This window comes from Trifolium pratense, linkage group LG3 (assembly GCF_020283565.1).
Source record: "Trifolium pratense cultivar HEN17-A07 linkage group LG3, ARS_RC_1.1, whole genome shotgun sequence".
Classification (NCBI taxonomy): Eukaryota; Viridiplantae; Streptophyta; class Magnoliopsida; order Fabales; family Fabaceae; genus Trifolium; species Trifolium pratense.
The window spans coordinates 31258508-31283350 of NC_060061.1; the positions used below are offsets into that span (position 1 = coordinate 31258508).

The 24843-nt window shown below is 30.8% G+C and overlaps 1 protein-coding gene across 2 annotated transcripts; it reads right to left on the reverse strand.

Moving 5' to 3' along the window:
- Positions 1 to 16587: 16587 nt before the first annotated feature.
- On the reverse strand, positions 16588 to 22252 carry LOC123916277 (acyltransferase-like protein At3g26840, chloroplastic). 2 transcript variants are annotated; one of them, XR_006812097.1, is made up of 4 exons: positions 21791 to 22211; positions 21277 to 21362; positions 17725 to 17868; positions 16588 to 17397 (listed from the first exon to the last, which is right to left on the reverse strand). XR_006812097.1 is itself a non-coding variant. In XM_045967698.1 (3 exons), the coding sequence occupies exons 1-3, from the start codon at positions 22046 to 22048 to the stop codon at positions 17346 to 17348; spliced, it is 396 nt and encodes a 131-aa protein (XP_045823654.1). In that variant the 5' UTR covers positions 22049 to 22252; the 3' UTR covers positions 16598 to 17345. The 2 variants fall into 2 exon arrangements, 1 of the variants encoding a protein (XP_045823654.1); XM_045967698.1 differs by lacking the exon at positions 17725 to 17868 and having other exon boundaries at positions 16598 to 17397; positions 21791 to 22252.
- Positions 22253 to 24843: the final 2591 nt, after the last annotated feature.

Genomic DNA, 24843 nt, shown 5'->3' on the forward strand with positions numbered 1-24843 from the left:
TATAATAAGAAATACATGGCAATAAATAAAAATGGTGAAAAATTCATAAATATGACGAGAAATATATAATGAAAAATATAATAATTAATTTTTATTATTATACATATTAGGATCTATTTTATAGAAAACAAAAAAAATATGACTTGAGAACAAAACAAATAAAAATTGTGTAATATATAGAATAATATGAAATATCATCAAATTAACATCCAACTACAAGAAGAAAAAAAATCTTTTATGAACTATTGTTGAAGAAACGAAATTAAATGAAAACTTATGACATGAAATTATTTAAAATATTTATTCCTTAAAATTAGCATCAATTTTAATCTCATCTCATTCGTAAATAAAATTAAATATGTCAGATCACATGGTTGTACTACACAAAATTTTATTTAATATTATGATGCATCTCTAAAACCATCTTTTATATATCTATCTATATAAAGGTATATCAATCAATTAATTTTCTACAACAACCACCATTTTTACCATCTCATTGTTGTTATACTTTTTTATCGTACTTTTTTATATGTATATTGTTTTACTCTTATATTTAATAATATTTTTCTAACACTTTTTATTCCTAATGCGAAGAATGATCACAACAAGGAGATTAAAATGGATGAAAGACTTTGGAGACATGTTAGAAGAAAATATAGATACATTAATGCAGATAAATCTTTTGTTAGAAAATAAAAATTTGTTTTTATCCTTCTCTAAGATGATTAACTTAAAATAAATCACTCTTTTGTTTGTAAAAAAAAAAAAAAACAAATCAGAGTGTTTTATTTCTTTTGTCACAAGATTTACTCTACCGAATAATTGAATAAAGAGTGAAATTGAGACCAATTTTGTAATTCAAATACATGTGAATTTTGAATATGATTATAAATTAAAAACGCTTAATTATGTCCCATAATTTTGACTTGACTTCTCCTACCATAACTTTTTCAACTTAATAATCGACATTTATTAAAAATTGAACTACAATAAATGTCACAATTCTCAATTAATTATTCAGAATCATGAATTAAAGTAATGAAAATCAGATCTTCTCAATTTCTTTTTTTTGTTTCAAATTGTCAGTTTTTCTATACATAATCAAAATAATCAATGATTTTTTTTTACTTCTAATGCAAATTTTTTTAACACTCTGTCAACGTACTAATCATATATTTCTACATGTCAAACTCTACATGATTCTTAAAAAAAAAACACTACATGATTCTTCTGATTTTTTTTAAGGGAAAAACTATTCAGATGCAATAAGAATATAATAGTGAAATATCCTAGACTTAATGAGTCACGAATGGTTTTTAATTAGTCAATTCAATTTCAAATTTTAAATGACTTTTGGTAAAAAAGAAATGTAAATGTGTTTTCTAGAAAAAAAATCAGATGTTATTATATTCCTAAATAATTACTTTGATCCTAAATACTTCTGTTAAAAAATATATTCAAATTCATTTTTATATTAACTTTTATTAAAAAGGATTTAAGGTAGACAGGATGATACTTACTCTAAAACATGAAACACCTTAGAGTTCAAAGAATAGTTGCAATTTTTTTTTTAATTATGAAATTAAATGTTTCATTAATTCATATAAATTCATATTTTCAATTTTTGTCAAAAAAGAAATCATATATTCAATTAAATGTGACAAAAATAGTAGTTTTTTAGGTTTCATTTCATGTTGCTAAGTGTTGTAAAAAAATTTTCATGTTGCTAAGTGTTGATTATGCATCTTTTTCAATAAAAAGTGGTTAGTATACTTAAGTATGCAGAAATATTTGGACAAAATTGATGAACCCGAAAAAACAAATCAAAGTGAAAATTACTCAATCTTTTTTTCCTTTAAGTAAAAAAATTAACTAAACCAAAAAAACTAAACTGAATTTATTTGTTTTTTGTTTTTTATTTTAATTAACCAAGCAAATGCAGCAATAAATTTATTAAGCTTACGAATTTCACTTTGACTTTGCCTACGAGGTAACACTCAAACAATACGAGTCAACAACCTAAAATTTATCATTCTCTTTATCATTAAGTTCAACAAAACCATCGTTCTTCTCTTCATGCTTCAAATTCTGTGTTTCAAGTTCTCTTGAATAGTTTTCTATCCGTGTTTTCATTTTTTAAAATCCATTGCGTGCATCAAGTTCTCTCGGGTACAAGGGCGGATCCAAACCTGACATATTGGTGTGGCTAAAAAAACACGTTCAAAAATTTCATAGTTGAAAAAACATGTTTGATGCTTGCAGTTGCTATCGGCAAGACCAAAGCCAACTTCAGAAACTTATAAACCATATCAAATGTGTTGCACTTATTTGTTTTCACAAGTTTTGCACAAAGATCTTATGTTCTTTTAACTTTGCAAATTTTGAGTCACATCGAACATAATTCTAAAGCTGATGTCAGGATTATAGCTTGAAATTTGAGACCTAATTTCTAGATGTGTTTCCAACAATTCATAATCAACAACTTTAACACTTTCATTGTCTGAGTTGGGTAGAATTTCAGCATAGTATTAGTGCAGCCCGCAGGATATGATGTAAGCAAATTATATAATTACAATTTATGCAAAATCATAATTTACATAATTCGTTTGGGGCTTAAATATGCAAAAGGTCCATGTACTTACGGGTCATTTGAGTTTTAGTCTCTGTATTTTAAAAACCTTTCATTTTGTCACTGCACTTTCATTTTATTTTAAAAAAATAGTTCATAAGTTGACTTTTGTGCTAATATCAAGAACAAGTATCCAGATTTTAAATTCTATTTTTTTTATGTCGTCCTTGAGTCAAAGAGACCATTGGTGATTTGATTTCAACAATGATGTGATTTCTAAATCGGTGGAAGGTGTACTTTTGAAAGTGGAGTTGTTCTCAAGAAATGTTTAAGATGTATTTCAACTCTTGCGCAACATTATGCTGGCAACATGTTATTACCCAAAGAGATGAATGAAATTCATGTGGATATGTTCTGGTGAATAACTGAGTGGAAATAAGAAGAAAAAAAATGTCAAGCTTTGGAAGGTACTAAAATATAAGATATTTATTAGAAATAACTTCACTAATAAGATTGACATAGGAAAATGTCAAGCTTTGGAATGGAATTCATGTGGATATGTTCTTGGTGTTGTTGTGTTTGTATATTTTATTATTGTTGTTATAAGAAAATGGCATGTTGTTCTATTTGCTTTGTACATTGTGGTCAATCGGCTGCAGTTTCATATGTGTCATTTTATTGCCTTAAGTTATGACAATTCTTAATATCTTTCCTTTAGTTAACATTCTATATGTGCCATAAGCCATTCATATAGATTCCTTCAAAAAAAAAGCTATTCATATAAATGACAATAGCTCGAAGATTTTTACCCAAACTCCACTACCAAGACCAATGTTTAATCTTACCATCGAATCGGTTTCATTTGATTTGTTTCATGATTTTAAGTTTTGCGTTATAATCACTATAACAAGCTTTATCTTGAATTTTATTTGTTTTGTAATATTATACTTATATTGAATATTAACATTCAATATTTGATGTAGAGTAATAAGTCAGAGCAGCAAACAAGTTCTTCAATAGCCAAATTTTTGGCCAATGTAAGACCTCTATAAACAACATAAAGTTTCACAAGCATCATGTCAGACGACTCACAAATGAAGCCAGAAAAGTCTGGTAAGTAAAAATATAAATTGTATCTGATAAGACCCTCATAACTAGCTCTAATCGGGGAACCTAAACAACTACCGTCAACGTTGAGGATCACACAAGAGAAGTTTTCATTGTTCCATTTGATGAACCTGTACTAACGTGATTAGAGGAGAAAAAAGATGTGAAAATCTCAACCAAGCTCCGGATGTTGAAGGATAGCTGATTTAAGGATAAGATTCATTGTTTAAAAAAATTAAATTATGATATCTCCATATACACCAAACACTAGCCGAGAAGGAATTAGCTTGGGGACATATGGAGCCAACCTTGAGCCAATCATGTGGGTCAATTAAAAAGAAGAAAGTTCAGTCATTGAATTCAATGTGGTGCCAAAAGTTTCTAGATAATGTATAGTCCTAAACACAATGAAGGAAAGTCGTTTCCTAGAGGTCACATCGAGTAAAAATAGAGGAAGTGTCCAACTTCCGATGATTGAGTAAGGATAAAGCAGGAACCGAATTATGACAGGCTAACCGTAAGAAAAATATGATATTCGCGTGTAACTATTTTACTTTAAATAAAATGCAGAAAGTCAAAAGTTTAAAAATAAAAAAATGATCTTCGAATGTAACTATTATACTTTATTTTATGTGCGCAGCAAATTTGAATTGTGTAAAATTGTTTTTGTAATAAAAATAAATTTAAATGTATATTGGTCTTCATATTTTCATAAAAGTAAAATTTAGATCCCTTATTAAAAAAAATGATTTTTTGGGCTTTTTTTTTTCCAAAATTTTAGTCAATATTTAATTATTGGCATTTTAATTTTTAAAGTAGCAAAATTTGTTACACAGATTTTTAAAGACAAAAAAATTTGGTATTTTATCATTTTTTGTGTTAGATAATTATGAAATTTGAAATATTAAAATCTTAATTTTTATAGTCACTTTTTAACCCGTGCTTGGCACGGGTCCGGATACTAGTTAATACCAAAGGAGATATATATGTTCCTGCATGATTATGTGGAGTGACTATTTTATTTCTGAACTAAAATGGATATGGTCCTACAAAGTGTTACTTTAATGAATGATAAGTCCATATGTTTTGAAAGCAAGTTTGGCGCAATGGCGTTGGCTTTAGAAAGATGTCGGTTATTTATGTGACATTTTGTGTCCGTGACCTTCATATGAAAGCCAAAGCCTTTTAGCCTCTTATTCATCATTTGTCTCTTTGTAAGAATCTCACTTTTTCTTTTTGAAAATATTTACATGTTTTTATTATTATTTTAAAAAATCTGAACCATCTATTAAATCTAACGGTATTTTTTAAATGTCTCATAGGTGAGGGACTTGATAGAACTCTCACCTTATACGCCACCTGTATATTTATGTTGCTAAATTTAAAAAAAATAATTCAATATATAATTTTGATTACCGAAAAATTAGAAAATTTATTCTATACGTAAAACTTTTACCATAAATATTTTGTGGGTGAATTAACAAAGGGGTAAAATTGGAGTTTTTTTATAAAACTTAGGTACATTTACATTGGTCTTGGGCATGTTCATTGTCGTTTAAAAATAAATATTTCCCGCCCAAAAATTTGTAGACAAGCAAAGTAGTTTTCATATCTTAACCAAATTTTCTTCATACACAGTAAACAGATATCAAACCTCTAATTATCTACTTAATATATTCAAATATCTTATTGCATGGATCAATTCGTTGATGATAAAGAATTGTTTTTTTTATCTCCTAGCTTTTATTAGGACTCTATATAAAAGTTAAGGGATGGCTCTCGGTTTTGTTTAAGAAAAATGCTTAATGGCACGACATAATATGTCCTAAAAAACGCACGATGCCATTAAGCCCAATTATGTGATGTGATAGCAAATTGTGATTAAAATTTTCCTTTTTTCCTTATCTTTTTTGTACATGAATAGAACTGCCTGTAATTTTTTTTATATCAATTTTTTTTTTATCAAATAATCTAATAAGAATTTCAATGTGAATAAACAGGTGTAGTCAGGTTCGAACTTCAATCTTACATTTTACATACAATATTTCTACTAACTGATACATGCAATATTTCTATTAACCAAGTTATTATTATACTCACAGAGACCAAAAAAAATTATAAAAATTTTCACCACTGTTTAACGGTGTTTAATTTCATTCGAAGAATATGTTGGCGTTATTTTAATCATCCAACAGATAAATAAGTTGTCTTTCAAATATATTAAAAAGAAGAAGAGAATATAGGAAGACTTGCGGACTATAGACCAAAATGCAAGTATGGTCATATAAGGAAAAAACCAAGTAAAGAGAATATGTGAACGATTTTCACAATCATTTTACGATGACTAATCTTTCTTTGCAGAACCGTGAAAAGTTTTCAGTTGTCAAAAGTAAGGACCAAAAGTTATTAAATAACAAGTCATTGAGTGAATATTGTCCAAGATTCAAATATTGTCAATTATAATTGCTAAACCGGAGGTGTGGTTATATTAATTAATTTATCATTGTTATTATAAGAAAAGGTACTATATGTATTTTGATTCAAAAAAGTACCAAGAATTTGTTAGTTCTTATGTGTAATGATGGTATTTTCCAGCAAAAGTGTTGTTTTGCTTACAGATTCTTATTGCTCTGCAAATTAATTTGCATTCGGTGGCTGATTGAATTCTCGATTAATAATAACAAAGTAACAAGTATAATTTTTTTTTTGACACAGTAGTAAGCATGAATGGTTGCATTTATGGCTGCATTGAATTGATTTCCCACATATCTACTTTTTCCTATTTTGAACCCCCAAGCTTTTTCAGTTTGCAAAGCAAAATTTCTCACTTTTTGCCAACTTCTTTTCACTTTGAATATGCACTATCAGGACAATACTTTGGCATATGTCGGATCTATTGTTACAATGTTCCATTCTGGTGGAATTTTTTTTTTTTTTTAAACATGGTGGCAATATTGATGTGTCTCAATAAAATGTCAATTTCTCTAAAAAAAAGTTACAGATGATTTATATGATACTATCTTTCAATTCAACGGTGGATTTTGTGAAATTTTTATCCGTTATAGTGTTATTCATAACTGGTCCACCATTGATCACTTGAAGAAGTGATCCATATTAGAATTTACGATTTAATCACTACATTTATGAAATTGAAATTACTCATTTATGCCGAAAAACCAAATTAAGCAAATAATTACCTTCGGTTACTTGTAGTACTTTTTAAATTGTCACCATTTAGTAATATCTATCAACATGTAAACCCTTGTGTAAAAAAATCTACATGTAATACTTTTATAGGACTAAACGAAGGGAAATTGAGGAATATTTTTTTGTAAAGGATCCATTCTCAAAAACCATAGGACAACTTTTTCAATTTTTGCATCACCGTGGTTTGACCATCAAACTCAATCCTTTTCACCAAATCTCAACTAGTGCAACTGATAGCATCACCCTATCTGTCCTTGCTAAGTACAATGTGAGAATCTTATATAGTTTTTAAAAAGCAATAATTTATTAGAAGGCACTATATTTTGATAGGCCTAACTAATATGTTTTCATAAAGTCCATTTTAAAAAAGATCATGAGCCTTATGAAAATGCATTTATTTAGAATTTGGGCTAATCCTTTCGAGCTCTATGTATATCTATATTCTATATATGTATTTAGTCGGTTGATTGTTGGTCAGTGTTGACTCTTTATATTGGAATGTGAACTCTTTCGACAAAAAAAGCAAAGAAGAAGCTTGTTTTTTATTTTGAAGAAATTATGAAAATGAAAACAAGATGATGAAATACTAGGAGAAAAAAACTCACATACATACTAGAAAGATCACATGACATCACTTCACTTGATCATCCATTGAGAACCAACTAAACTCCTTGATTCTATGAGCTATAAAGAAAGCTCATCTAGATAAAATTTGATGAATGTTACACATAAATTAATATTCACCAAACTCCTTGATTTCAATATGTAGATTGCACAACATTGTCATGTTTAATTCTCTCATTCATACATGATTGATATTATTAGGCTGGACATTGGAAGTGGAACTATGCAATGTTGTATTTTTTTTTTTTGAACTGCAAATAATTTTATTAATTAATGGCACAAAGAAAAGTGCTTTTTAGGGCCCCTATATTACTCTCAGGCCCCCCGTTATAAAGGGTTTGGAAATTGCAATCCAAAGTTGCAAAAATTCTTAACCTACAATCTGAAATCATGTTAAATAAACTAATGGTGTAGGGTTCAATACAAAAAAAAGCGCCTTTGTGCGGCGGTTTAGCACCTATTTAGTGAGGGTTTCAAACCTCCGCAATATGTTTTCTGGGATTTTTTCAAACTGCCGCGTAATAGGTTGCCATAGCATAGTTGCGGCGGTTATTTACTTACTTGCTGCAGTTTGCGAAAACCGCTGGTTTCACGTTCAATCTGCGGAGGTTATTTTGACGGGGTTTTAAACCCCCACAATTAAGTTTCTTTAATTTCTGGGAGTTCTTAACCTCCAGAAAATCTATGTTGGATGAGTTTAAAATATTTATTTTCTGGGAGTTTTTAACCTCCGTAAAACCAATACTTGATTTTGTTTTTATATTTAATTTTTTATACTTTCATGAACGTTTATTTTTAGTTTTTAATATATATATTTGTAAGCATATAATAAGTTATTTCATTTCACTCATATTCAAATTAAATATATAACCATAATGACATAAACTTGGTTCAAAACAACATAGATATATAAATATGGGTAAATGATCATTTACCCCCCGCAAAATAAGCAAATTTTCGTTTACCACCCTATGTAGATTTTTTTTTTCTGTTTACCCCCCTGTAAAAAATAGATTCACTCATTTTGCCCCCTGTGTGTACAGCAGGACATTTGATTGTGCAAATTTGCTGACGTGACTTGTACACGTGGAAAAAAAACATTTATATTTATTTTTAAATTCCACAAAATTAGAAAAAAACATTTATATTTATTTTTAAATTCCACGTGGCTTGTACACGTGGAAAAAAAACATTTATTAATGAAAGGCACAAAGAAAAGTGCTTTTTAGGGCCCCTATATTACTCTCAGGCCCCCCGTTATAAAGGGTTTGGAAATTGCAATCCAAAGTTGCGGCGGTTTACTTACTTGCGGCAGTTCATAAAAACCGCTGGTATCACGGGGGTTTTAAACCCCCACACTTTAGTTTCTTTAATTTCCGGGAGTTTTTAACCTCCAGAAAATCTATGTTGGATGAGTTTAAAACATTTATTTTCTGGGAGTTTTTAACCTCCGTAAAACCAATACTTGATTTTTTATATTTAATTTTTTCTATTTTCATGAAACGTTTATTTTTAGTTTTTAATATATATATTGTAATTTGTAAGCATATAATAAGTTATTTCATTTCACTCATATTCAAAATAAATATATAACCATAATGACATAAACTTGGTTCAAAACAACATAGATATATAAATATTGTCTAATATCAAATGTAACTTAACAATTCATAATAGCATAAAATTCATCCTCACAAAATATAGAATTAATATCACTCTTGACCACCCTTCCAAATCTAAAACACATGTTAAAATAACCCAACAAAATGTTGTTTGATAAAACTATAATATTGCATCAGATATTGCTTCCACCACTTGATCCTCTTGCATTAAACGGTGAATCAGACTCACTTGCAAAGTCAGGCTGAAAATAAAAATAACAATTTAATTAGTTAAAATATTTGACAAAGCTTCCACAAACAAACACAGTTACAACAAACCAAAATAATATTTAATTTTGCATCTGCCATTTTTTCTAGGATTATAAACAACAGGTCACAACATCAAAAGAACACTATAAAAAGCTCCCTAGCCACTTACATGCAAAAAGAAGACAACTAGGCACATTTGTATGTTACACACCAGACACACTTACATGCAGATGAATTCATGAACCCAAAGCTATTCAACTAATTTAAATATAGTCACATATATATAACTAGACACACTTACATGAATCCAAAGCTACAACTAATTTAAATATAGTCACATTATCGATAAAATAGTGAGGCCTTATTGACCCTAACACATGAAGTTGTCCTGATTCTATTATATTTAACTATTATTCCAGATGAATCAGCTACCATTATCTGAGGAAAACTCAAGTATTATTCTAGTTTTTTGTTTTTTTGAACATCAAAAGTATATTTTGTTGGAAACTTGAGAATATTTCAAAAGTTTAAATTTATATGTGTCTCATAATTTAAGTGAGAAATCGAGAAATATATTTTATTAAAAATAATTTATATTCTATTATATTTATTTAAATTTTTTATCTAAATTGACTTAGTCTTTTCACATGGGATTCCCTATTTTATTGTAACACTAATATCTAATGGTTACATGTTTTGCTTTAATTTAGGGAATTAAGCATATAATTAATCGTGCTTTTATTTTGATAACGGTTGGAACAATCCTAATTAATAGGCTTGATTGTTTTACCTATAGAAAGGTTTTTACGGGACAATATATATATGGTCATGAGTTTTGGTAAAAGATAAAAGTGGAAGAAACTTTATGTATACATAACATTCACTTCCATGATTGTTTCATAATAGATAAAATATATTTTCTATACAATGTCTGAGTTACCTACCTTGTTAATATTCTCGTGTCTTGATAGCCTCGGTATGTTTATCACCGAGAAGAACCGGTTGTATTCTGGGGGAGTTGCGCAATATATGCGGATAATTCCTTAGTTCAGTGATTACACGCCTCCGGTTATTTGTTTTTCAGCCATCCGCGCCAACAATCTAAGGAATTATCCTCCGGTTATTTGTTTACCAGCCATCCGCGACAACAATCTAAGGAATTATCCTCCGGTTATTTGTTTACCAGCCATCCGCGACAACATATTTTTATATACCGATCTCAAGGCGAGAACGAGTACAAATAGTACTAAACCCACTATCGGGGGAAGTACAGATGGTACTCGTGATGATATAGGGCAAACAACATGCATGTATATTACGTGATGATATGAAATAATTATGAACAAAGGACAATCCTCTTTCATATATAAATTAATTCAAATGAAGTCAATGGATGTTGGTCTAATTGATAAGGAGTAAATTCATGTTACAAAGATGTAAGTTCAAGCCCATGCTAGTAATTTTTGAATTTTGAAGCATGCATTGACTCGTGATGAGCCTCAACGATCCAACTCATCAAATTTCTTATTCATCAAACATTAATTCAAATGAAAGATTGTACTAATTTATGGATTTTATTTTTTAGAGTAACATTTTACAAAATCTATGATTAAACCTTTGACCAAGGAGGATATGAGGTTGTCAACTTGTCATCATATGATTAATAAGATTATTCTATTAATTTGAAGTTTACATTTACATTAGGATATGAGGTTGTATACAAGGGCGGATTCAGTGTAACATTTTATTTTCTCAATTTCAAATACTGTCTTTTTCCATTTTATTAGTATAATAATATTTTTCTAATGGCAAAATGAGGAAGAAGAGATTGAACACAGGTTCCAAAGATAATAAAAGTAAAGTTTACCAATGGACATGTTAATGATTATGTTAAATACTCACAAATATTATATATTATGGTTTCTTTTGTTCATGTTTTCTTCTAATACTTTTCTTTTAGTCCTTTGTGTTTTTTACAATAATTCTATCAATTCTAATAAGTAGTGTATGGATCATATTGACATATACCAGCCTATTCCTTTTGGACTACTAAAGTGAAAAATGAGAAAGCAAAGTGATTACTTTTATATAATGTTTGCTCTAATTTATATAATAAAAATTACCAACAATAGTGGCTATATAGCTTATGATGGGATTCCTTCTGAAATGATTGAGGTAAACCTTTTTCTTTCGCTAGTTTTGGTGGGTTTGTTTGTTCAATTACTACAATCTAGAAAATGTTGTCTAGGGCCTCTGAATCATGAGACTGAAAATGGCCTGAATAAAGGCAACAAATATATGTTTAGTGGTATATATATTAGTGGTATATATATGTTTTTCTAAGTGAGAGGTGAGTTTTATCTAACGTTATTTAGAAAATGAAAGTTAAATATTTATAAGTAAGAGAACGATAAATTTGAGAGAATCATGAACCTAATTGGTTGCATATTAGTGGTTAATGGATTTTTTTTGGATCAAGTAGCCTAGTGGCTAAAAAATCCACCTTAAATGTGAATAACTGGAATGTCCGGAGTTCGAACCTTGGCTTCTGCACATATAATGTGATATCCCTACCAACTGAGCTAAGTTCACGGGACATGGTTAATGAAATTTTATTTGACAAACGAAATTATTATTTACAGTAAATAAATTATTTTATTTTTATTAAATTAGATAATTAAATCATCTAATCTAATATACACTTCCTATTTTTTGAATGTTTAATGACTCTCATTCCTACCTCAAAAAAAAGTAACTCACCTTCCAAATTTTTTTTTCGTCAAGACTCACCTTCCAAATTTTTATGAATGTAATAGTGCACCGTCAAAAAAAAAAGTAATATTGCAATGAAAAATAAATAATACGAAAGACATGTGATAAAGATGGGTAATATTGGAATAATAATGCATATTTTCTTCGCACATGAGAAACAAAAATTGGGTGTAGAACCCACAAATAAATAATGTTATTTGAAGACTTGGTTGTGATGATGGGTGGCAATGACATTGCTTTGCCATTCTCATGTTTCTTTTTTTGCTTTGCCATTTTAATGTTAATGTCAATTCCTAATGTAAGGACCGGTTGATAGTAATCTAACTTAATAATAATGTGCTAACTTAATCATTATTATAATTTTATCATAAAAGTTGCTTGCTATCCACTCATAAAAGGTGTGAGTCCATAAAATCCATTTATGTTATGAATGGACATGGGACCCGGATTATTGTTTTGAGCGCTGATGAGCATAAAAGCTGATTTTTTAGTGTTGGTGGGTTGTGGTTTGTTTTTAGGTGTTCTCTCCAGCTTGTTTTCCATGTTCTACTTAGCATCTCCAATTTATGGTACTTCTTGTACTATGTTGGCTTATAATAAAGTTTAGCTGATTAAAAAAAAAAGGACTTAAACTAATTGAACTTTGTTTTACATCCAATGAACGATTTAAAGACTATCAATTTTACTCTTAAAGCTTAAATGCATAATCAATAGTATAATGTGTCACTATGCTTTTAGTTTTAGCATCGCAACATTGATTCACACAGTGACATAGAAAACAAAACAAAAGATTGCAACAAATAAAAGAAAAAACACAAAAGTTGGATAAATAATAATAATAATAATAATAATAATAATAATAATAAACTCAATACATATGTTTGTTTTGCAAGAACAAATAAAATAAAAATTACATTCTAATTCAACTATAGACTCGCCTATGTTGTATGCTGATGGGAAGGCCATGAAATTCCTTCAGATGGAAGCGGCGCAGGGAGTGGTAATGAGTGACCAAGTTCTCTCACAGGAGATTCAACATCACGGCGGTTCGGGTGCCGGTTAGGAAAAAAAGTTTGTAAAAAAGGTACACGGATTATCTCAAAAAAAGCAAAGAGTAAGAAGATTACAATAAGAATAACAGTAACATAAAAACAAATATAGATGACATTAATATAACTATTAAAGTTGTCATTAAAATGTTGTTGATGTTCATTTTCAACAACATGTTCATTTACTCCTAATACCATTCCTAGTACCATTAGGTTTTGAGCAAAGAAGAAGAAGAAAATATGGATTCTTAAGAGAAAATATGGGACATAGAAGCAACACAAATAAACTTCACGTAGCAAGAAGAAAGAACATAGGAAGAGAGAATTGTAACACTGCTATTATTTATAGACTTGGTGGTGTGTAGGAAGAGAGAATTGTACTAGTGATTATTTATAGACTTGGTGGTGTAGGAAGAGAGAATTCTACTAGTGATTATTTATAGACTTGGGAAAATGGAAATGGAGGTATTGATTGATTTGATGGAGGGTGAGTGAGTGAGCTTATGAGTGAATGATATCAGCTTATGAGGTATTCATTCTTAATTTCTTTCTTTCTTTGCTTTCTGTTGTTCTTTCAACACCACATTGTTCTGAATTTTATACCCAAAAATTAGGGGTTAGTGTAGTCATTTCCAAGAGAGGAAAATGGAAGACACCGCAACATCTTTTGTTCATGCCCAATTTGGGAAACTTGAGTTTCAAAAAACTCATCACCAGAAGAAGAAGCACCTAAAAAAAATTACCGTTAGCATTATTTTCATTTTAACTTCCAACTCTAGATTGGCAGTATTTTGAGTTAATATTTTTTTCCATAATTTATGCACTCTTATTCAATAATATTAATAATTATTTTCACTATCATTCTACCAACTTTTGGTCACCGTGTGTTATTGATTAAGCTTTTAATTAAATTATTAATAATTACAATGAAAAATAAAAAGTTAAACTAATTCCCTTAATAATTAATAATTACCATGCTTTGATTTTAAATAGAGAGTATTATAAATACAAACATTAAAAAGGAGAAATGTCATAAGTTTCTACACTTTTTTTGTTTTTATGATGAAGAGGGCAAAAACCCAATAAATTTCTACACTTTAAAAAGGAGAAATGCAGCTTACAAAAGGAGCGTTGATACTTGGTGGTGTGAATTACCTGTCAACTAGTTTATATGGTTAGTTTGTGAATGGTCCCTTAATTTGTAACGCATTATGAAATAATTTATCTTTAAAAATGGTTTGGTCCTTAAATGTACAAAGTAACTACATGAATGAATGAAGGTAATGTTCTATCAACTGTGGAAAAAAAGTAAAGTAAGTGATAAATATAATTCATACTAATTCATTGAACATATGTTTTTGAAAAAGCAAAGAGTGGCCAATGGCCAACCATTATTTTTTCTTTTTTGACAAAATGGCCTACCATTATTAAATTCATATATTACCGTTGTCCAAATATTATTTTTTTACATGGCAAAATAAAATATATTAACAACAAGCCTCCTCAGCATAAGATGTACCAAGATAGACTACCATTGTCCAAATATTATTACTTTTTGGATGCATTTTTTTACCATCAGTATTTATTCCATGAAACCGCTTAATCGGATTCAGAGGTTAGTTCTGGTATCAAGTGGTTCTAACCCTCTCTCGTCCGCAGTTGTGGAGGATCGAATCGTGATCTTCCCTACCAAATTCAGTGTCAATCACCATTCACTACTGAACGAACTAACGATTAAATTTTTTTATCAAACAATTGATATTTTTGAGATGCATTAATTCAAATAATTAACAAACAAAAATACATAGTTTTTAAACCCCTCACATGCTTTTTTATTTAAATCACCTTTGATCTCATATTTTTATTCTACAACTTTGAGTATATTTTTTCACTTTTTGTCTCAATTGTATTGGCATGTAAGAAAAAGAAATTTTCTTTTTTAGGCTTGTTAAATTAATTGTTAATTATATTATATCACAAAATAATATTTCACCTTTGAATCATTAGGGAATGGCATGCGGTTCTCTCTTTTCTCTAATTCACAAAGAAAAAACTCTCCTCTAATGACATAAATTAGGCAATCAATATGATTTTGTCTTCCTACTTTTTTTTTCTTTATTATCAGTATTTTTTTGTCCTTCATGTTTGATTTTTTCAACAATTATGTGTGGAAGTGGTTGCTTACTTCTTTCCTTATATTTGCAAATATATTTTTTCTGCCTCACTTGTATTGGCATGTACGTAAGTGGTTGCTTACTTCTTTCCTTATATGAAAATATCATAGAGAAAAGAAAACATTACATGTTTGATGCAATTCTATTTGATCATAGCTAGGCTTTTATGTGCTTTAGTTTAGACCCATTAGTGTCCATATACAAACTATTTATAACTAAAAAATAATTTAAGTTCTATCATATTGCTGTGGTGTTTGTTCAATTTATATAATTTTATATTTGTTCAGTTTATATTGATAAATTAGATTCAATTCAGTTTAAATTCAATAAATGATTTTGACATGGTTAATTAATGTTTCAGATGCTTAGACATAGGCATTCCAGTAATTAACTTTGGCTTTATATATGTAGATTTTTCCATATTTGTAAGCATTTGCCGTCATAAGCTATTAATTTGGATATTTGAGTTTGTTCACAAATCATTCATTTTATTTTTAGCGATTTTAAATTTATATTTGCTCAACAATTTTTATATGTATTGTGTAAGTGCGGAGAACTACAAACCTATTCAGATTCAATTGACGTGAACTTGAACAAACTTATACAAATAACAAATTAGTGCCAAGTCGTAATTAATAAAGCAAAATAAAAATTGTTGCATTCACTTACCTAATTAAACAAGTAAAAATTAACTAGGAGTATTTCTTTATTGAATATTTAAGCACTTCAAATCCTTCCATTCAAATAGTAGTACTTGATCTCCAAAAGCTCTCATGCTTCAAAAGTATTCAATCACTATATTGCTTTATGATATGTTGCTACACATAAATTTCAACATATTTGGACAATAGGGCCCAAATTAGAGTAGTGTATAAGCCTTTTTATTATTTCCACATTCCTCATGCTCAAGCCAATTAAAAAGAGCCAAAAAAATAATAAATTGTTGGTTTCCACACGTTTTAAAATATATTGTATAAATGAGAAACATATTTGTTTAAAATTAAAAGGGTTAAATAAATTTTTCATCCATATTATTGATATTTGTATATCACAAGTGTATGATTTTGGCATTCTTGGCAAAATAGTCTATATGATCACTGCTTATCAAAAAAAAAAGTCTATATGATCACTAGCAACATTCTTTGCTATATTCATAATCACGATGAATTGGCATTTCATCACTAGCATTTCTTTTTCACATTTACATAATATTAGTCAACTTACTCATTAAGTAATACACCTCACAATTAATACTACAATATCTCACATTATTATTTGTAAGGCAAATTCTTAACTACCCATTTCAATGAAATGGGCTTTAGTGACTCATCTGACTTGTCAAAGCCATAATGGTCAAAGTGTATTCTACTATTAATTATTATTATAAAACGTGTAACTTTTAATATTAGTAATCTATTTTATGTAGTTGCATTTTAACCCCCCTTTTGCATTAAATGTTCAATACTTCTGTTGAAACGAACTTCATATTCCCAAAGCACTAATTCTTCTTGACATTACTAATCGATTTAAGATGACAACTTGGTTCTCATTCATAGAAATTGGGTTACTTTTACGGTTTTACCCATCTGAGCTGTCAGATATTAAGTACCTGTTTGGTTCTGCGTTTGACACTGCTAAACGCGCGTTTGGAAGGTGAAAACGCGATTCAGAAGTTTGCAAATATGTTTGGGTTTCATTTTTAAAATCGATTCAACCAAGCAAACGCGATTTTACTGGAAGCTGCTATTCCTAGCTTCTGCGTCTGAGTGAAATCGATTCTCCCACAAATCAATTTGAATTTTCTGTTTTACCCTTTCAACAGCATGACAAGACCATATGCCTTCTTTACGGTTGTTTATGGCCTCCTGTGTTAAGTTTCCAACCGTGTAAAACTCCCTTAGGTTAGAGATGAAGGAGAAATATATTGGGTTTGCCTTTCACAACCCGGCCCACTAGCACATTGCTTCTGCTACATCGCATAAATTGGAAATATCATGAATGATTCCTTCCTGAGCTTCCACCTGCAAGTTTTGGAGCACTAAATTAAGAGTGACACAAACTCATCAACAATAGTCACTACATTTGCAATTCAGTTCAATTAGATTAACAAGTGTATAATTCTGCAAAGGATTTTCCAATGCCAGAAATAATGGCTACAAAATACTGCAAGTATTTACTGTATATATATTGATTGAGTTTAATCATTATACACACCAATGCAACAGTGTGACACAGACAATCAAACATATGCTACAATTAAGTACTAATATCCACCGAACAGGCACAAATTGGACTGAAACATAAGACATGGTTTATAATTAAGTAACTAAAGTTAAAATAGATAGAACCTGGGTGAGATGTATTGAGATGTATTTCTTTCAGAAATTCATTTCCTGTAAACTCAAACTCGTCAACTCCTTGTGCAACGCTCACATATTTACGCTTTTAATCGGTGATCAAAATCATCACAACATTCACGCCGATCATTTTCACTAACATTTCATTAACCGCAGTATAAACAAATCACGAAATAGAATTAGTAACAAATATACTTTATAATAATAATTCTATGCTAAATCAAAAGAAATACTCTTAAGCCCAGTGCATTTGCACGCCTCAGTCAAATTCGATAAGTTCATCTTGCTCTATATTTTTATTTTATTATGTATCATAATAATTATTTGTTCTAATATTTCTTTGATTTATATTATTATAATAATTCTATGTCATATTTTTCCAACACTATCCGTCATTTCTTAAAGTATCAGCACAAGTATTTACATGGTAAGATATGGATCTTGATCTGCTGCAATAACCGCAGCACACAGTTTTACGCTGTAAGCGATCTCGGCCATTGATTTGCAATCCAGTTAACCAATCTCGGCCATCGATTCAAATCTGATGGCCATGGTTCAGTACTGTGTGACGCAGCCACTGCGTCTAATCCATATCCGCAAGATATGACAGAAGTTTTCATAACTTGTTTTTACAGTTCACACATAATAACTAAGTTCATATTGATATTTTTCATAAACTAAGCTAACAGAAATAACTTAAATCATAACTTCTAAGTTCTTCCAATTTCAAACACTCCTATGTCCTAATGTACCACTAATTTGAAATTTAGAAGACTGACAATGTTTTCCTAAGCAGTAATTTACAAAACCTAGGTTTACATCTGAAACTAAAAGCAACAAAATTGAGTTCATGAAAATCACTTTTACACAAAAGTATCAATTTAACTCAACTCACTTTTAACCAAAATCAATTCTTTCAAACTCAATTCTACCAAACTCAATTCTCGCCACCGCATAACCAAACAAACACTAAATGGTGGAGAGATACTCACTTTATAATTTTTAATTGTGGCAATGAAATCTTAATGTTAAATAGACCCTGCTCTATGTTTTCGTCAAAATTAATGAAGGGAAGTATTAAAATCACACGCACACAATTACAGGATTGTTGCCAGATTACTAGTACAATGAAAAAACCAAACGCCGTGTTAATTATAAGCATCTCCTTTTCTGTTTTTTTTTTGCACTCCCTCTCTTTAACAGGGTATTCGCGGTTCGATTTGGATCAATTTTGAGGCAAAAAATATCCGATTAAAAAAATAAATTTATTCACGATTTGGTTCGGTTTTGAATGATAATAAAAAATTGATTCAATAATTTTATGCGATTTAATTTAGATCGATTTTTGGATAATTAAATTATACATTGTACATTTTTTATTAAATATTAATATTATAAAAAACATTATAAAATAATAGTTGAACTTTTTGGACGAAATAAATATTAAGTTTGATTTAAAATATAATATATTAAAAATTAATATTTTGAAATGATAATTATCAATTATATTTCAACATATCAAAAACTAAAAAATAGACTAAATTAAACTAACAATAGTATTAACAAAATTCAAAATTCGATCATTACCCATGTCATGGAGCATTAATACCAAAGGAGATATATATGTTCCTGCATGATTATGTGGAGTGATTATTTTGTTTCTGAACTAAAATGGATAATACCAAAGCAAGTTTGGCGCAAGTGTTACTTTAATGAATGATAAGTCCATATGTTTTGAAAGCAAGTTTGGCGCAATGGCGTTGGCTTTAGAAAGATGTCGGTTATTTTTTAGGAAAGCAAGATGTGACATGCACCAATAGAAAGTTTCCATCATCATCTATTGTCACACAAACACACATGATTTTGTGTCCGTGACCTTCATAAGAAAGCCAAAGCCTATTAGCCTCTTATTCATCATTTGTCTCTTTGTAAGAATCTCACTTTTTCTTTTTGAAAATATTTACATGTTTTTATTATTATGTTCAAAAAATCTGAACCATCTATTAAATCTAACGGTATTTTTTAAATGTCTCATAGGTGAGGGACTTAATAGAACTCTCACCTTATACGCCACCTGTATATTTATGTTGCTAAATTTTAAAAAAAAAATTCAATTTATAATTTTGATTACCGAAAAATTAGAAAATTTATTCTATACGTAAAACTTTTACCATAAATATTTTGTGGGTGAATTAACAAAGGGGTAAAATTGGAGTTTTTTATAAAACTTAGGTACATTTACATTGGTCTTGGGCATGTTCATTGTCGTTTAAAAATAAATATTTCCCGCCCAAAAATTTGTAGACAAGCAAAGTAGTTTTCATATCTTAACCAAATTTTCTTCATACACAGTAAACAGACATCAAACCTCTAATTATCTACTTAATATATTCAAATATCTTATTGCATGGATCAATTCGTTGATGATAAAGAATTGTTTTTTTTATCTCCTAGCTTTCATTAGGACTCTATATAAAAATTAAGGGATGGCTCTCGGTTTTGTTTAAGAAAAATGCTTAATGGCACGACATAATATGTTCTAAAAAACGCACGATGCCATTAAGCGCAATTATGTGATGTGATAGCAAATTGTGATTAAAATTTTCCTTTTTTTCTTATCTTTTTTGTACATGAATTGAACTGCCTGTAATTTTTTTTATATCAATTTTTTTTATCAAATAATCTAATAAGAATTTCAATGTGAATAAACAGGTGTACGTAGTCAGGTTCGAACTTCAATCTTACACTTTACATGCAATATTTCTACTAACTGATACATGCAATATTTCTATTAACCAAGTTATTATTATACTCACGGAGACAAAAAAAAATTATAAAAATTTTCACCATTGTTTAATGGTGTTTAATTTCATTCGAAGAATAGGTTGGCGTTATTTTAATCATCCAACAGATAAATAAGTTGTCTTTCAAATATATTAAAAAGAAGAAGAGAATATAGGAAGACTTGCGGACTATAGACCAAAATGCGAGTATGGTCATATAAGGAAAAAACCAAGTAAAGAGAATATGGGAACGATTTTCACAATCATTTTACGATGACTAATTTTTCTTTGCAGAACCGTGAAAGGTTTTCAGTTGTCAAAAGTAAGGACCAAAAGTTATTGAAATATTTTATAAGAGCCAAAAATATAATTTGAGATATTTATAAAGACAAAAAAATAATTTAACTTGGACCAATTTTTTTATTGATATCTATCAAATTTCTAGGCAAATTGGTGCGCTAGGGTTTGCTTAAGTTCACAATTAGTGAAGCTGAAGCAAAAATTTAACAAAACAAAAACCAACTTATATATTAGAGTATACAGTAATAAAAATTCTCTCGCCCTACATTTCACAATAATAAATAAAGGGGCATGGGTATAACACATTAAAAAAATGGAAAAGAAGAAAAGTATAAATGTATTTAAGAAACGTTTGTTTCATGATTTGGTAAAGTATTTTTTAGTTACGTTCATGATTTGGTGCGTATCAACAAGTTATAAAAATAAATGGTATGAATCAACAAAAAACAAATTTGAATACCTCAACTGCATAGCCTCATTTGTAAGGCTTTCAATTTCAGACTTGAAATAAGGAATCTTCACCAAGTCATCATAATCAATCACAACCTGAAAAGAAAAATGTGACATGGTGTTATGGTATTCAAATTCAGGTTCAAGACATCCACAGATCTTGTCAAAATGAAATTAAAAATCTTTCAATGATTGCATAACACATAATTCAAAATGAAATTCTGGACTATATCCCAGGTGATGTGGTTGCAAAACATATTGGTTGTGGTGACTGCCACAACCACTTCAGCAAACAATGGTTGTAATGCATCTGCGACCACAACACAATTGAAAACTCTGAATGACAGTTTACAATAGCATTACAGTAGAATTATACTCCCTAAGAATAGGTCACACTTTGCCTTCAACAATACAGTAGAATTATACTATCCAACACATGTCACAGACTAGAAGTAAAGTGAGCAAACTCGGCTTGCATAAGAAAGATGAAACTCATAATAAAGAGCATACTTATTGGGATTTACCTTCCTATGAAGAGCCTCGCGCATCCCTCCAGGATATAACACGACATGTGACTTGGAAGATAAAAGTTTGAAGAGGTTAAACGGTGCCACAGGAACAACACCCATAATTCTGAATGTGTCAAAAGAAGATATTTCTGGCAATCTTCCTGTTTTTCGTTTCGCAAACATCATGGGATGTGCTATTCCTCTTACAAGGATATTTCTTTCATTAAAAATTTGAGAAACCAAGGGAACTAATTCCAATCCTAGCAACAACATGTGGTTGTTGAATATATAAATTGATTTTGGGTTTGTTAGTTTTGGGCCTTGTGAGTTTTAAGCCCAAATTTAGTAATAAGTAGTAAGTCTAAAGAATGTTCTAGAGATATGTGGAAATAAGTAGAAGTCATAGTAGAAAATGTATGTAGTAGTAGAAGTGTGTAGAACTCTCTCATGGAATTATGTAGAAGAGTCTCTTGAAGTATGTAGAACTCTCCCTTGAAGGCTATAAATAGGGGAGAGCTAGTCATTTGTAAATCAAGCCAAAAATTACAAACACTCAATAATATAAGTAGCATTCCTTTCCAACAAGTTTCATATCCTCTCTCAAATACTTAAACACTTTCTCCACCTATTAAAGCTTCCTTCCAACAAAGTGGTATCAAGAGCTTGAAGGTCCTCCTAAAGATGGCAAATAATGGTGTTCCTCTCCAAGTCCCGATGCTCACAAAGAGCAACTACGACAATTGGAGTCTGAGAATGGTGGCTCTCCTTGGCGCACACGACGTGTGGGAGATAGTCGAGAAAGGCCTTGTAATCCCGGAGAATGAAGGTACTTTATCTCAAACTCAAAAGGATAGTTTGAGAGACTCAAGGAAGAGAGACAAGAAGGCTCTCTGTCTAATCTATCAAGGATTAGATGAAGACACGTTCGAGAAGGTCTCCGGAGCAACGACGGCTAAAGAAGCATGGGAGAAACTTCGAACCTCTTACAAGGGAGCTGATCAAGTGAAGAAGGTACGTCTTCAAACACTAAGAGGAGAGTTTGAAGCTTTGCATATGAAAGAAGGTGAACTTATCTCTGATTACTTCTCAAGAGTTTTGACGGTTACTAATAATCTAAAAAGAAACGGAGAGAAGTATGATGATGTAAGAATCATGGAGAAAGTTCTTAGATCGGTAGATCCAAAGTTTGAGCATATTGTCACTGTCATCGAAGAGACAAAAGATTTGGAGGACATGACAATGGAGCAACTTCTTGGGTCATTGCAAGCTTATGAGGAAAAGAAGAAGAAGAAGAAGGAAGATATCGAGGAGCAAGTACTCAAGACACGAGTCGATTCACCTAGAGAAGAGCACGGTCGAAGCAACCAAAGACGAGGTGGCGCTCGAGAACGTGGACGTGGTCGTGGATATGGAGGCGGACGAGGTTGGAGGCCTAATGATGACAACAACCAAAGAGGAGAAATCTCATCAAGAGGTCGTGGGAGAGGATCTCCAAAACCAAGGTACGATAAGTCACGGGTTAAATGCTATAATTGTGAGAAGTTTGGGCATTATGCTTTCGAATGTAGAGCTTCTGGAAATCATAGAGTTGAAGAGAAGGCCAACTATGTTGAAGAAATAAGGCAAGAAGATGGAACATTATTGTTGGCGCACAAAGATAATGAAAGAGGTGGAGATAATCAATGGTACCTTGATAGCGGTGCAAGCAACCATATGTGTGGGCGAAGAAGCATGTTCGTAGAGTTAGACGAATCAGTGAACGGGAACGTGGCTTTCGGAGATGAATCAAAAGTGGCAGTGAAAGGTAAAGGAAACGTTCTCATCCGCTTGAAAAATGGGGATCATCAATTTATTTCCAATGTTTACTATGTGCCAAACATGAAGAGCAACATCTTGAGTCTAGGACAACTCTTAGAGAAAGGTTATGACATTCAATTGAAGAATAATAACCTTTCTATAAGAGATCATTCAAACAAGTTCATTGCTAAGGTGCCAATGTCAAGAAATAGAATGTTCGTGCTCAACATACAAAATGATGTTGCGCAATGTCTCAAAATGTGCTACAAAGAAGAGTCGTGGCTTTGGCATCTTCGATTTGGGCATCTTAATTTTGGAGGATTAGAGTTGCTCTCTAAGAAGGAAATGGTCAGAGGGTTGCCTTACATCAACCACCCCAATCAAGTATGTGAAGGATGTTTACTTGGAAAGCAAGTCAAAATGAGCTTCCCTAAGGAGTCGAGCTCAAGAGCGCAAAAGCCGTTGGAGCTCATACATACAGATGTGTGCGGCCCGATCAAGCCAAGATCACTCGGTAAGAGTAACTACTTCCTTCTTTTTATTGACGATTTTTCAAGAAAAACATGGGTGTACTTTTTGAAGGAGAAATCAGAAGTGTTTGAAAACTTCAAAAAGTTTAAAGCCCTGGTTGAGAAGGAAAGTGGCCTCATGATTAAAGCAATAAGATCCGACCGAGGAGGAGAGTTTACTTCAAACGAATTCCTTAAGTATTGTGAAGACAATGGCATTCGACGACAACTGACGGTACCAAGATCCCCCCAACAAAATGGAGTAGCAGAGAGAAAGAACAGGACAATCCTTGAGATGGCGAGGAGCATGCTAAAAAGCAAGAGACTACCAAAGGAACTGTGGGCAGAAGCTGTTGCGTGCGCTGTTTATCTATCAAACCGTTCTCCGACAAGAAGCGTGTTGGGAAAAACACCACAAGAAGCATGGAGTGGAAGAAAGCCTGGAATTTCCCATCTAAGAGTCTTTGGAAGCATAGCTCACGCTCATATACCGGACGAGAAAAGAAGCAAACTGGATGACAAAAGTGAAAAGTACATCTTCATTGGTTACGACGCCAACTCCAAAGGCTATAAGCTCTATAATCCTGATACGAGGAAGACTATCATTAGTCGAAATGTCGTTTTCGATGAAGAAGGAGAGTGGGATTGGAAAACAAGTAATGCGGACTACAACTTCTTTCCACAATTTGAAGAAGATGATGTGGAACCAGAGGAACCAAGAGTAGATCCTGCTACCCCCGCCGGCTTCACCAACCCCGAGTT